Here is a 13,384-nt window from a genome sequence, read left to right on the forward strand (position 1 = left end):
CGTGTGACGGCAGGGAACACAGGTTTTTGGCAGTATGGAATGACTTATTGTTTGATACCCGTTTCAATCGATGGCAATTTGGTCATTATTCGCTTCTGTCTGTTTAAGTAGTGTACGGATTTATTAGTATTTCAAGAATATAACACTGGACCAAAACTGTTCTGAGTGGTGGCTTAGTGTAATTGGGGAAGGTATAAGTGGATGGCTCTGTAAATGTACGTCAGCTGCTGCAAACAAGCGTTTACAGCATGTATCACCTCCCAGGCGCATCTTCATTATGGATGTCATGCTGGGGCTTGTACAACTGTGCATCTCGACCTTGTTTCACTGCAGTATGCAATAGGTGGGTTGTATCACTTTCCAGTCGAAAATAAAGAAGACAAAGGATGAGAGCGAGTCTGGTTGCCAGTCTAAGCGCCCCCGCGCCTGGAGCACAGCTGGATTCTGAACCGGAGGCCCCCAACCAGCCCCAACCAGCCCCAACCACCGAATTCCAGGCGAAACAAGCCCAAGCGGGCTTAGCGCCCATTCCCCCAACGGAAGCCAAGCTTCGCATGTTCTTTATTGCAGTCAGATGACGTCCACTGCCTGGTCCTCGCCTCCATCCATCCACCATCCAATCCACGTGCAGCAGCGGTCAGTCAGCCCAGCCAGTGACTGCTACAGCTACAGGGCCTACTTACAGTGCATGCTCCGCTATCATTTCTCACTATCTCGCGGTCCACTGCAAGATCTGGGGACGACTGATTCACCTTCCATCGTCTGTTTATTATAACTGCTCCTCCGAGACACTACCCAGTTCCATCATTGGCTCGGAATACACACACACACACATACATACATTCATACTCATCGGCCGTAGTTCATCATGAGATTCACTACCGCCACCTGCCTGGCCGCTTGTGCCTCGGCTGCCTCTGCCCTGCCCGGCTTCTTCTCGCAGGATGTCATGACCTCCGACGATAAGCCCAGCGTCCCCGGCTCCAACCCGCTGGTCTACTGCAACGCCGAGCACAACGACGATATCGTCTCCATCACCTCCGTTGATCTGTCGCCCAACCCTCCCGAGGCGTATGTGATCCCATCAGCTAGCTCATTCAATCCCCTAGCAATCCATTATCGCGTATTGTCATGCAAAATGCGATGATGCACTCTACGTAAACCTTGATGCTAACTTTTCTGTCCCGCTAATGCAGAGGTTCAACTTTGGAGATCAAGGCGACCGGAACCGTCTTCGAGCCCATCGTGGAGGGTGCTTACATCAACCTCGTCGTCAAGTACGGACTGATTCGTCTCATCAACCAGGAGGTCGACCTCTGCGAGCAAACCGAGAAGGCCGATCTCAAGTGCCCCATCGAGAAGGGCGTCCTCAGCATCACCAAGTCGGTTGAGATCCCCAAAGAAGTGCCCCCGTACGTTTTGGCCCACCCCTTTATATATCGCTCTCCCGCCTATTGCTTCGTATGTAATCGTAACTGACTGTACCACAGGGAAAATACACCGTCCATGCCGAGGTCGTCAACAACGATAGCAAGCCCATCACCTGCCTCGAAGCTACTGTGCAGTTCGGCGGAAGCAAGAGCAACGAGTTGTAGATTGATAAGACAGTAGTAGCAATCCACCTACTTGGCGAGCACTGTGGTGTTTTAGCATGACTCGACGAAGTCAATGAAGTTTTGGCATTCAAGCATATTTGATTTTTTGGCAATGTTTGCACGGGAATAATGGAATCATGTTGCTGTTCTGTATTGACGTTGGAAGTGACCCGATGCGAGTTCCTTTTGCTTTTCGACACTGTTATTGATGTTTGTGTTGATGGAGTGCGTTTGACCAGGGCAGAGATGTACAAGAAATATGCGCATATTGATATCCTAGAAGAGTCGCAGCTCGTCTCAAGGCAAAATAGACATGAAGCCATCCCCTGTGCGCCCTATACCAAGTTGAATTTCATGCGTCACTGAGTAGCTGAATGCTGGAACCAAGCGCAGTGTTGAGCAGTATTGCCTCCCAGTCACTCAGTCATGCCACTAATACAAGTACATCGTGCATCGTTCGAGTGAGACAATCCAGCCTACTCTCCAAACAGTCTCCGCACTCTTCTCAGCACGCTATCCTTCTCAGGATCGTATGGGTGCTCTTTGCTGGGGATCTCCAGAACTGTAGGGAAAGCGGCCGTGTAGGTATCGATTCGATGTCTGATCTTGTCGGCGATCTGTGAAAAAGTAGCGCAGTTGGTCAGCAGTCTTCCTTTTCTCCAGGTGCGCCCTCTCAGGCTCATCCCTCCAAGAACCGCAGTGGACTGACATGTTGGTTGATCAGGACGATGCCGATGTCCTTGCGCTGCTCGGTGAAGGACTCGAACGCGGCCTCGATGGCAGCCGTCTCCGTCTTGTTGTCCACGACGAGGAAGTTCTTCTGCGAGTCGGGCGGGTCGGTGACATGCTAAACATCGGGTCGATACACACGTCAATCAGCTAGCTGCAGTCGGAAGAAGCGTTGTCTTGATGAATGACAAGACGAGCTGTACTTACGCCGATACCTGCCAACAGGAGACCAGTGACCGAATCCTTTTTGGGAGGGAGTTTAGTTAGCATTGGATGCGTGCGAGGCTCTCAAGACGCGGCAGTGCATGACGTCGCTCGTTCTCGTCCCCGTACCTCGTCGCCGATGACGGCCAGGAACTGCCTGTCCTTGTAGTCTGCTGTGGAAGCCATGATGCTGACTTAAGAAGTATGGAGGAGCCGCAGGATATAGCTGGGACAACCTCGTCTTCTTTTCGTGGTGGTGTCGGTATTGGAGGTTGTTGTTATGGATGTTAGGGTGAGCGCAGGCGCTGTATCTTATCCATCCAATCGCCGAGGAATAGCTCAGGAATTGGCTCTCGCAGCAGGCGAGCTTACCTAAGGGCCTTCTCAAGGGGCTGTTTTAGTGGTCTCCCATCCCACCTGCCCCACCAAAGCTCCCTGAGTCGCTGCAAATAGAGCCTAAGACAGGGAGCGGATCCAGACTGCAGGTGCAGCCTAGCAGCCCACCCCGAAAATGAAATTCCCTAAGCAACCGCATTCGGTCAGAAGCGCGTGCCTAAGTAGGTAATAAGTAGGTCATTAACAATAATTTAGGCCATGGTTTTTACGAAAACAAAGAACATCCTGACGACGCCTGTTTATTCCACATCACATTGGGCCGATCACTCATCGCCAAAGCGGTTGCACTAACAGATTCTATCTGGCTCGATGGACTGAAGTTGGCTGGCTCCTTCGATTCGACCTGTGAGTTTGTGCAACTCCTTTTTCGCAGGCATTCCATCACCATCCGTCTTCGACCGCCCAGGACTATTTCACAGCTCGACATTCAAGATGCCGCCCGCTCGACGACTGGTGCGCAAAGCACCGCTCATGGAGCGCGTCAAGGCTTCTTTGAATATCATGGACCTGTTGCTCTGGCTTTCCGAGGAGATCGAGACACGCGACTGGAGTTCCAACGTCGTGGGCACGCAGCTGGGACTTGCTTTCAACTTTGCCTTCCTGATTGCTCGAGCGAATTCCGGCCGAAAAACCGCTGTCGATGATGTGTTCAGCGACGAGACTGAGTCAGGATGGGTGGTCTTCCTGGTAAGTAAAAAAGAAAGAAAGAGGAAATTGGAAAAAAGAAGAAGAGAAAACGGCAGATGGAGGCATGTCCAAGGGAGAATGTGGCATGAGATGGCTAATGCGCTACACAGGTCGGGACGATCGTCTGGTTCCTCGTGGGCTTCTCGACACTGAATGCATTCTACACTATGAACCGTACTCGAAAATACCGAATGTTCGAAGCCGATGTTGAAAAGGAACAAAACACTCCGTCGGCGCACCGCGTACGCGTACAGTCTTCTCCGGTGTCCTCATCACCGATGCGCCTCTTGGCACACATGGTGAGCTCCGAGAGCGCCGAGTCGAGAGCCCACCCAGACCGTACTAGAGATGTCTGGGAGATTGCTGTGTGGGATCCGTTGCCCATTTGCCTGCGCCTGTTCAGCCTGTTCAGCCCAGGACATGTGCTAGTCTATTGGATTTTCCTGCCTTTGGAGACTCTCGACGCCAGACCTAGCGTTACCGTCGTCAAATGCCTGTTCCTACAGGTCATCCTCTCGGCTCAGATGTGGCTCCTGCAGTCCAGATTCTCTCAGCAGAATAAGGATACTTCAATCATCCAGAAGGAGGTTATGCACGAATACGACACAAAATTCGTGCACCCTCGGCTCTATCCTACAGTGAGAGATGCTTCAACCCAGATATCCCAGGATGATATTGGCAACGAACAGGAAATCTGTGAAGTTGGAACTCCCAGCACAGTCCTGCGCCGTGGCTTCCGTACGAACCCCAACCCCAACTATTCCAAGCACTTTGATCCCGACGGAGCTACGCCGCCAACTCGGTCGAGTACAAGAGGCGTTCCAGGTCAGGGCTTGTTCACCCCTCAACTGGCCTCGAAACAGACCGACGCCTTCGCATCAAGTGTTAACACCCGGCCATCAACCATTCGGCGAAGTACTCCTGGATTTCCCACACCAATGAACGCCACCCCTTCGCACTCCATGTCAACGACCTCTACCACCCAAACTCAGACCCAGGGGAATGGAGGATACCTCGGTATCAACACGCATCCTAGCTCACCCCTGAAGAAAGCCCCTAGCTTAGGTGATCTAGGGTTCAGATCGCCTCGGAACAACAGCGAGATGGCCAAGCTTGAACAATTACAGGCTTATAAGGCACGAGACCGTAGCGGTAGCCCGCTTAAGAGTGTTCGGAAGAGTACGGGAACTGCATCAGCGTTGAACCAAGCTCCGTGGGCTAAGCCGCAGCAGCGGAGCTACGAGAGATATCCCTCCATGTTTAATAACTACTAGATCACACAAGATCGCAAGAGACTCGAGATTTACACGGCGGTACAGGATTACATAGGTCAGCATTCGTCGGCGTTGTGTGGTTGTATTCTATACCAATATGGGGTGAATTAAGCACCCTTAATCTGTTAATGGCATGGATCTCTGTTTTCTGAACTCCGTGCTGAGTCGTGATTTATTGTGAGTCCTATATGAGGCGCATGTCGGCGACGAGTTAATATCATCCAAAGGAGAAGCTGCCAATCACCTAGCCAACATGCCATCCTCCACCCCTTCAGGCTCGAATCTCTGGCCATTCGTTACATGAATTGTTCATATACCTGTCCTTTATGCTTACACACGTAAACACCGAGCCATACCCATAAACTTCGTAGAGCCACAAACCCGTGTCGCTTACAGCCGATTGATCAGGTGGCAGGAGCAAGCGTGGTACAGTCCTCGAGGTACTTTGGGGTTCTGGGCAAGGTAGGCAAGTGCTGTGTAGGTTGTTCGTTGCACCAGAAGGAACAATGCTTGCTTGGGGATCCGGCTTTAGCTTTGGAGGTTGGCTTCAAGCTCACCGAGCAGCTCCTTGTTTCGTGTATCCTTTACTAATCCGAGTATATCATTTCAAGAATTCTCCTCGTGATCGCAAACTTTCCCCCAATCCGTTACCTTCCCTGACCCTGCGTCGCCGCACGCGTTAGTAACAAATTCCATCGTTCATTGTGCCGAAGCTTTCGAGCAAACTTCACTTTTCCGTCTCGACTGGTAGGTCTCTTCTATCTCGCTAACCATGGACCATTCTGGGAACGCACACTCTCCCCAAAACAACAACCCCTGGAGTCGCAAGAGGACATTGTCTCTATGCGGGTTTCTGGGCAAGATTATCCCCACGCATCGCCCTGAACAAGGAGGTACTCTTCGCAGCTTGGTCAACACGAGCACCGAGTCGGCCTACCGTGACCTCAACATCAACCCCGAGGAATTGAAAGATTGGAATATAGCACAGGACCTACCCGCCGGCAAGCGTCTAGGGTTGGATGACGATCACACCAGATATTCCCACAGGTCGGTGCCTACACGTCCAAGGACTAGTCCATCCCCAAGACGTCCAGATACTCCTTGTCTGTGGACGAAGCCTCGTTTGTCTGCTGCCGAGGCACAAAGCCTCTTGAAATCCAAGAAGCGCAGTAGGCAACACCGTCGTGAGCTCCAAGGCAGTGGAGACTGGCTAGGGGTCACGGGGGGGCAAATCCGCACACAGGTGAATATAACGTATTGACTCCTGACGACCTCCTAAGTTCGGACACTCCGCGATCATCGACCAAGTCGAAGATGACTAAGCTCACTAAAACCGTGCGACATGCTGAGGACGAATACGAAAAGGCAAAGCGAACAGAGGATGTGGTAGGGGAGAACCGCATGGCGGAGAAGGCACAGGCGACGCTGGCAAGGATCGAGCAGACCAAGGCGGAGATATATCAGCAGCATGGCCCATTGGCGTGGAGGCAGAATCGGAGGGAGTGGTCGTCTGCCCAGGAACCTCAGCTGAGCCCGATTGCCCAATCGTTCATGAACGCTGAGCTTGATGATCGTGAGTTTGGTTGGTATGTTTCACGCCTGACAAGTGGAAGCTGACAACAAGGTCCAGAGCCGCAAGAGCCTATAATCGAAGACGCGCTTCCTGTAAGCTATACCGAGAGCAAGGGCAAAGGCATGACGAGAGCGTTGCCTGCCAGCCGGAATCGTTCGGGCAAAGTGAACAAGCTTCAAAAGCGACGACGAAATGTAAATCTATCGACAGACACGATAATCCACACGCCGTCTCGCCAACGTAGCCGCCCAGTGTCTCCTAATCAAGGCCAAGAAAACGGGGATACAAAAGCAGACGCTCAAGATCCAAACCCTCTCCGAGCGGGGGAAGCCTTTTTTATGGATGCGTCGACGCCGAGCTACGGATCCAGGGGGGCTCGACACAAACGAAGCTACAGTGACCTCATTGTTGATGACAGAACAGAAGGATCATTTCAACGGGCTAATAATCCCGGATTCTTGTCTAGAGTTTCCCACAGCGCAGACAGGAGAGCAGCTACCAGAAGAAAACAACGTACGCTCCCCACAGCGGTCGGGCAGCCTCGGCATGATAGAAGATGGGGACCAGTTTCCGCAGCTATCCAGCCAGATAGACAGGCGCAGTTCCAAGGACCGAGACCAGCCCAACGCCGTAGCTACAGTGATCTCATCCCAGTCGACGTTGAAAGAGCACATGAAGAATCCCTTCGCCGCCCGCCGGAAATTGGACCGAAGCCGGTCGGCTACAGATCTGGTGACAAACACCAGCCAACCTCACCAACCAGTCCGGCACTCAGGCGAGGGCGGCATGTTCCGCCACAAGACATACAGCCAAGTGGACGTCAGGAAGGTGAAAACCTCAGAAGAAACCCCGTCTCGATCACAGGACGCAGGAAAGCAGACCGAGACGCTTCTATCGGACTCTTTGGCGACAGATTGCGACCAGGAGCGGTCTCGCCAAGGCAGGGACACGGCGAGAAAAGCAGACGTCGAGTTAGACAGGAAGAAAGATATTACACCGCGAGAAATACACCGATCAGACGAAATCCCACGAGGAGTAGAGGGCGAGCGCACACCCGAATTGTTGAACGAGATTATCGAGACCATCACAAGCAGCGGCGAGACACACCAGAACAAAGACTCTGTCTACACACCCACCATCACCACTATTGGCTGCGCTCGCGCTCTGCTGATCCAAACTATGCCGGGAGCTATACTAGGACAGGTGGACAGGCCCACGGCGGGCTTAACAGACGCTCCAGTAACCCAACGCCTCAACGGCAAACCACCCCGGTCATTGGGCAGGTGGACCAACCAAGCGGGAGACGGCACGGCACCTTCCCCGTCCCACTACAATGCAGAGCGCCTGGCCGAGACACGGATACAGCCGCTCAGTTCCCATTTGCGGTACTGCGTCGGCCAGGATGGTGGAGATACGCCGTCCCAACTCGTCAGAAGGCAGACGGTCTCTGCTGGCCCGCGGGACTTTGAGAAAGAAGAGCGAAGAGAGCAAGCCAGCCCAAACAGCCGCATCGATGACAAAACACCATGCCGCCGACACACAGTCAAGCGAGAAACATCGCGAGGCCACGGTCCACGGAGCTGCACGTACAGCAATGCTGCAGTCCCAGGTCGCTCTTCCAAGGGAAAGCCCAGCCAAGGCGTCCAACAAAAGGGAGAAGAGCGCGGAGGAGAAGAAGAAAATCGAAAGCAAGACCGAGGTCAAGGGGAAAAACAACGACACCGTCGTCGGTTTGTCCACGCCCCATAAGTACCCAAAACGCGATGCTATGAGCACTCTGTATACGATAGGGTTGGCTATGATTAGTTGGGTATGATCGACTATGGAGATGTGGTGGGCAATCATGCGCCCCGTATTTGATGGCGGCAGTGAACTATGGAAAAGACGCCATCAAGAGGAGAGCACGTGGCTCGATGTAGGAGCCTTCGTTTTCACGGGGGTTTCGTTGGTCATCGGGTTGAGCCTGGGCGTGCATATACTTGGGGCTGTACGAAGTCTCCTGTGAAGACGCGGTATAGCACAAAGTGTACATGCAAGTAAGTTAAAGGAGGTCGAGGTGCATCGCCGGTACCGGATATCGGCGCCCAGCCTCCGGGTACAGTGGGGGCGGCTTTGACGGGATCGGGCAGCAGATCGGATCAACGGGAGTTTGGGGGATCGGAAGCAAAGCGGCTGGGAGGGGAAGGTAGCTAGTTATCCAGGGCCCTGTTGCGTTATACAGTAGACTTAATGTCATGTTTTTATTTGGACAGCTCTGGCTCCCGGTCGCGTGATGCTCTCGTCGTGCAGAACTTAGAAGTCGTGGCCACTGCTTGCTTCCCTTACCGACTTTCTTTCCGAGCGATGCCCATTGCTATAGTTGTATCCATCCATCTTACATCAAGTGGATCGCATCTAACAAGCTGCCATGGCCGCCGACCCATCTGTTCGTGTCGGCTTCATCTATCGCCGAAGCCAATCATGGCCGAGTTCGTCAATGCCATGCCAGCCAGTCGGTAAACGGCTAGACGCGGATTGAGAAGGTTCGGTAGTAAGTATTTGACCTGACATGTTCTTCCTCAACGGGGCAGCAGCATGGCCCGGCATGGCCCAGCATGACACGGCATGTGAAGGCGAGAGATACATGCAACATGCAACATGCTCTCCCCATCTGCCATCTGCGCTAAGGGGCCAAGGCGACGTGAAAGTATGGAGAATTTGGAGATTTCGGAACAGGCAGCGGGTGGGGTTGGCCAATGAACAGGCCTGCATTGCCAATGACGTTGCCCGGATCTCCATGAACTTAGAACTTGTCGCCGTCGCAAAATCCATCTCAGAAACCCGCCCCTCCCGACGTCGGAGCCACTGGAATGGTGGCCGATTGCGGCCCTCTGGAGCCTCAAATCTTTGAAGCTGATATCTCTATTTTAGTATGAAGCTTACGGCTCTGTCTTGCCCGGCCAGCCTGTCAATTTCAGTTTGAAGACATTCTCTCCCTCCTTCCTCTCCCTCCCACCAATCCAATTTCTTGGGTCTTTCCACTCGAGGCAATCCTTCTATACCACTTCCCTATTTTACCCTCCATTTACAACCCGCTCCTTCCTATTATACCACCTACGAATAGCAAAGAAGCCACCAACAAGAAAGCGTTCTTCAAGATGCCTGCTACGGACAGCGCACCTGCGTCTCTGTATGATAAGGTCTTCAGCTCTCATGTTGTCGATGAGAAGCTGGACGGCACTGTTCTGTTGTATATCGGTAAGCTGACAACGCCCCAATCCCCTTGTTCCTAATTGGCTGGCCAAAGCCCTAACCTACCACGTTGCAACCAGACCGTCATCTGGTCCACGAGGTCACATCCCCACAAGCCTTTGAAGGGCTGAAGAACGCCGGCCGGAAGGTTCGGAGGCCTGACTGCACCCTCGCAACCACGGACCACAATGTCCCTACCAAGTCCCGAAAGGGCATCAAGGATATTGCCACCTTCATCGAGGAGGACGATTCCCGCCTGCAGTGCGTCACCCTCGAAGAGAACGTGAAAGACTTCGGCCTCACATACTTCGGCCTCGGCGACAAGCGCCAGGGCATCGTCCACGTCATCGGACCCGAGCAGGGTTTCACTCTGCCCGGCACCACCCTTGTCTGCGGTGACAGCCATACCTCGACACACGGCGCCTTCGGCGCCTTCGCCACGGGCATTGGCACATCCGAGGTCGAGCACGTGCTGGCCACGCAATGTCTCATCACAAAGAGGAGCAAGAACATGAGGATACAGGTCGATGGCGAGTTGGCTCCTGGTGTCAGCTCCAAGGATGTCGTTTTGCATGCTATTGGCAAGATCGGCACCGCCGGAGGCACCGGCTGTGTCATTGAGTTCTGCGGCTCCGTCATCCGCAGTCTGAGCATGGAAGCTCGTATGTCTATTTGCAACATGGCGATCGAGGGTGGTGCTCGTGCTGGCATGGTTGCCCCTGACGACGTTACCTTTGAGTATCTCAAAGGCAAGCCCCTGGCCCCCTCTTTCCCCTCTGTCGAGTGGGACCAGGCTGTCGCGTATTGGAAGACTCTCCAGTCGGACCCTGGCGCCAAGTACGATATTGATGTTCAGATCGACGGCAGCGAGATTATTCCCACCATCACCTGGGGAACTAGCCCCGAGGATGTCGTTCCTATCACTGGTGTCGTCCCCGACCCCGAAACCTTCAGCAACGAATCCAAGAAGAAGGCTGGCCGCCGAATGTTGGAATACATGGGACTTACTGCGGGTACGCCCATGCAAGATATCGCCATCGATAAGGTCTTTATTGGATCGTGCACCAACTCTCGCATTGAGGACCTTCGGGCCGCTGCCCAGGTAGTAAAGGGCAGGAAGAAGGCTGACAATGTCATCACTGCCATGGTTGTCCCGGGTTCTGGTTTGGTTAAAGATCAAGCCGAGGCTGAGGGCTTGGACAAGATCTTCATTGATGCAGGATTTGACTGGAGAGAAGCCGGCTGCAGCATGTGTCTTGGCATGAACCCCGATATTCTCTCCCCCAAGGAGCGATGTGCCAGCACGAGTAACCGCAACTTCGAAGGTCGCCAGGGTGCCCAGGGCCGTACTCATCTGATGTCGCCTGTGATGGCGGCGGCAGCGGGCATCGTTGGCAAGCTTACGGACGTACGAGCCCTCACCCAGTACAAGGCTAGCCCCCATATCGAGGCTTTCCAGCCACACTCGACGTCAACACATGGCAAGGTGGACGACCGGGTTGCTACTGACGATATATCCCGGGAAGAGCTTACCGACCAGCCTCTGGACAGCTCACCGACCACCAACCACATTGTATCAGATGCCAAGGGTTCCCAAGGACTTCCCAAATTCCTGATACACCGGGGCATCGCTGCACCGATGGACAACAACAACATTGACACAGACGCCATCATCCCTAAGCAGTTCCTCAAGACCATTAAGCGAACCGGTCTTGGCTCCGCGCTCTTCAACGACTGGCGCTACCTCCAGGACGGATCGCCAAACCCCGACTTTGTTCTCAACCAGGAGCCCTACACAAACGCCAAGATCCTGGTATCCACCGGTGTCAATTTTGGATGCGGTAGCTCCCGAGAGCACGCTCCTTGGGCCCTGCTTGACTTCGGTATCAAGTGTGTCATTGCGCCCTCGTTCGCCGATATCTTCTTCAACAACACATTCAAGAACGGCATGCTGCCCATCCGCATTACGAACGCGGCCGACCTGGAGAAGGTGGCCGCCGAGGCTCGTGCTGGAAAGGAGATCGAGGTCGACCTGCCGAACCAGGTTGTACGTGACGAGAAGGGCAACGAACTCTGCAAGTTCGATGTCGAGGAGTTCCGCAAGCACTGCTTGACCAACGGACTGGATGACATTGGCCTGACCATGCAGCTCGACGATAAGATTGTCGCGCATGAGAAGAAGGTCACTCAAGAAACCCCGTGGATCGATGGTTCTTCGTACTTGAGGAGGAAGGGCCAGGGTGGCAAGCTGGCGGCCAAGGCCGTACCGGTTCCCAAGACGAACCGAGGAGAGGAGATTAAGAACCCCATTGATTGGTAATCCAGGGCGGATTTCATCATTACTTATTACGATTATCACGTTCAAACGCGCAACAAAAGTTATTTTAAGGACCTCGTTAGAGCAGGCCTCGTTAATATGGTTTGCCCAAAGCAAAGTCAAGCCTTGGTTTTCCATCTCACCGCCTCGTTCTCACCATATGTGACATCTTGGTGACATATTTTGTAGGTGGCAATTGATCCAGATGCGGCGATATATTCTTCATCTCTACTTGAAGTTACTTCTATACGGCGTTTGTAATTCTACGCATGGAAATGTGCTTCGTTATCGTAGCCTTTTCTCTCAGGCACTGCTCCCGGCAACTGTTTTCCTGACAACCTCGTCCATGTTTTCCTCCTTCTCCAAGCCCAACAGCTCATAATCCACCACCTTGTCGTTGTAGTCCCCGCCGTATCCCTCAGCGAAGGTCAGAGGGAACAGCAGCATGGCCCTGGCGAAGGGGTTCCCGCTGGCCTCCTGAGCAGCGACGGCGCGCCGGACGTCCTGCTCGAGGGTCTGGTGCGTCACACTCCACTCCTTCTCCATCGTCCCCGTGGCCCGGAGCACGCTGTCGAAGATGTCGCGCTGCGACGCCCGGAACGAGCTGAAGTACACCCAGCTGTTCCCGTAGCGCGCCGCGAGCTCGTCCTGTGGCAAGCCCAGTAAGGCAGCAAGACTCTGTCCCGTGCGGTCGAGGGTCGCGAGGTTGGCGCGCGCGGTGCAGTCGCTCCAGAGCGTGGCCGTCTTTTGGCCCGCGTCGATGCCGAAATAGCCGCCGCGCATGCAGAAGTCGAGCCAGGGGTTGTTGACGACGCCCAGCCAGCGCAGGCCGAGCTCCTCGGCGAGGGCGCGGTACCGCTCCTTGGCCGCCATCAGCATCTCGCCGACGTCGGCGTACAGCTTCTCGTTCGACCGGTCCGAGCCGAACTCGCAGGGGACGACCCAGGTCACGCCCGCTTTGGCCGCGGCGCGCATCAGGGGCTCCTGGGCCTCGTAGCCACCGTGGCCCACGGCGAGGATGAGCACGTCTTGGTTCTTCAGGGCGCCCTCGAGAAACGCAGAGTCGTCATAGGCGCCCCGGTGGACATGGGCTACGCCGGCGGCCGCCAGGAGGTTCTCTTTGGTCGACTTGGAGTCTGGCCGCGTGACGACGGAGACGTTGTGGATCTTCTCGGCGAGCAGGGCCGCGAGGATGGCGGAGCCGATGTTGCCGGTAGCGCCGACGAGGGTGATGTTGCGGGGCTGCTTGGGGAAGGTGGGAGACATGATGGTTTGATAGAGGTTTTGCAATGGTTGAGAGGAAGGATTGACGGAGGAGTTCGGTCACTGCCGTGTATTTGTGTGTGGCGGATGCGTCTGACTTATGTCTAGTAACTTG

General features: G+C 54.2%; 6 protein-coding genes across 6 annotated transcripts; 4 read left to right on the plus strand and 2 right to left on the minus strand.

Annotated features, from left to right (window-relative positions):
* Window positions 1-868: 868 nt before the first annotated feature.
* Window positions 869-1,595, plus strand: PG998_003441 (ML domain-containing protein; the record flags this gene model as incomplete). The annotated part of the gene is made up of 3 exons (XM_066870259.1): window positions 869-1,071; window positions 1,197-1,416; window positions 1,491-1,595. The coding sequence occupies 3 exons, from the start codon at window positions 869-871 to the stop codon at window positions 1,593-1,595; spliced, it is 528 nt and encodes a 175-aa protein (XP_066734009.1).
* Window positions 1,596-2,071: 476 nt separating this feature from the next.
* On the minus strand, window positions 2,072-2,714 carry PG998_003442 (V-type proton ATPase subunit F; the record flags this gene model as incomplete). The annotated part of the gene is made up of 4 exons (XM_066870260.1): window positions 2,072-2,212; window positions 2,305-2,442; window positions 2,532-2,567; window positions 2,658-2,714. 4 exons carry the CDS (start codon window positions 2,712-2,714, stop codon window positions 2,072-2,074), a joined length of 372 nt encoding a protein of 123 aa, XP_066734010.1.
* A 642-nt stretch (window positions 2,715-3,356) lies between these two features.
* On the plus strand, window positions 3,357-4,885 carry PG998_003443 (uncharacterized protein; the record flags this gene model as incomplete). The annotated part of the gene is made up of 2 exons (XM_066870261.1): window positions 3,357-3,611; window positions 3,722-4,885. The coding sequence occupies 2 exons, from the start codon at window positions 3,357-3,359 to the stop codon at window positions 4,883-4,885; spliced, it is 1,419 nt and encodes a 472-aa protein (XP_066734011.1).
* Window positions 4,886-5,657: 772 nt separating this feature from the next.
* Window positions 5,658-8,207, plus strand: PG998_003444 (uncharacterized protein; the record flags this gene model as incomplete). The annotated part of the gene is made up of 4 exons (XM_066870262.1): window positions 5,658-5,932; window positions 6,166-6,458; window positions 6,516-6,652; window positions 6,711-8,207. 4 exons carry the CDS (start codon window positions 5,658-5,660, stop codon window positions 8,205-8,207), a joined length of 2,202 nt encoding a protein of 733 aa, XP_066734012.1.
* Window positions 8,208-9,595: 1,388 nt separating this feature from the next.
* Window positions 9,596-12,009, plus strand: PG998_003445 (uncharacterized protein; the record flags this gene model as incomplete). The annotated part of the gene is made up of 2 exons (XM_066870263.1): window positions 9,596-9,695; window positions 9,770-12,009. The coding sequence occupies 2 exons, from the start codon at window positions 9,596-9,598 to the stop codon at window positions 12,007-12,009; spliced, it is 2,340 nt and encodes a 779-aa protein (XP_066734013.1).
* A 300-nt stretch (window positions 12,010-12,309) lies between these two features.
* PG998_003446 (uncharacterized protein) lies at window positions 12,310-13,272 on the minus strand (the record flags this gene model as incomplete). The annotated part of the gene is made up of 1 exon (XM_066870264.1): window positions 12,310-13,272. One exon carries the CDS (start codon window positions 13,270-13,272, stop codon window positions 12,310-12,312), a length of 963 nt encoding a protein of 320 aa, XP_066734014.1.
* Between the last annotated feature and the right edge of the window lie 112 nt (window positions 13,273-13,384).

Source organism: Apiospora kogelbergensis (genome assembly GCF_038363985.1).
Source record: "Apiospora kogelbergensis strain CBS 113332 chromosome Unknown utg000002l_segment0_segment0, whole genome shotgun sequence".
Lineage (NCBI taxonomy): Eukaryota > Fungi > Ascomycota > Sordariomycetes > Amphisphaeriales > Apiosporaceae > Apiospora > Apiospora kogelbergensis.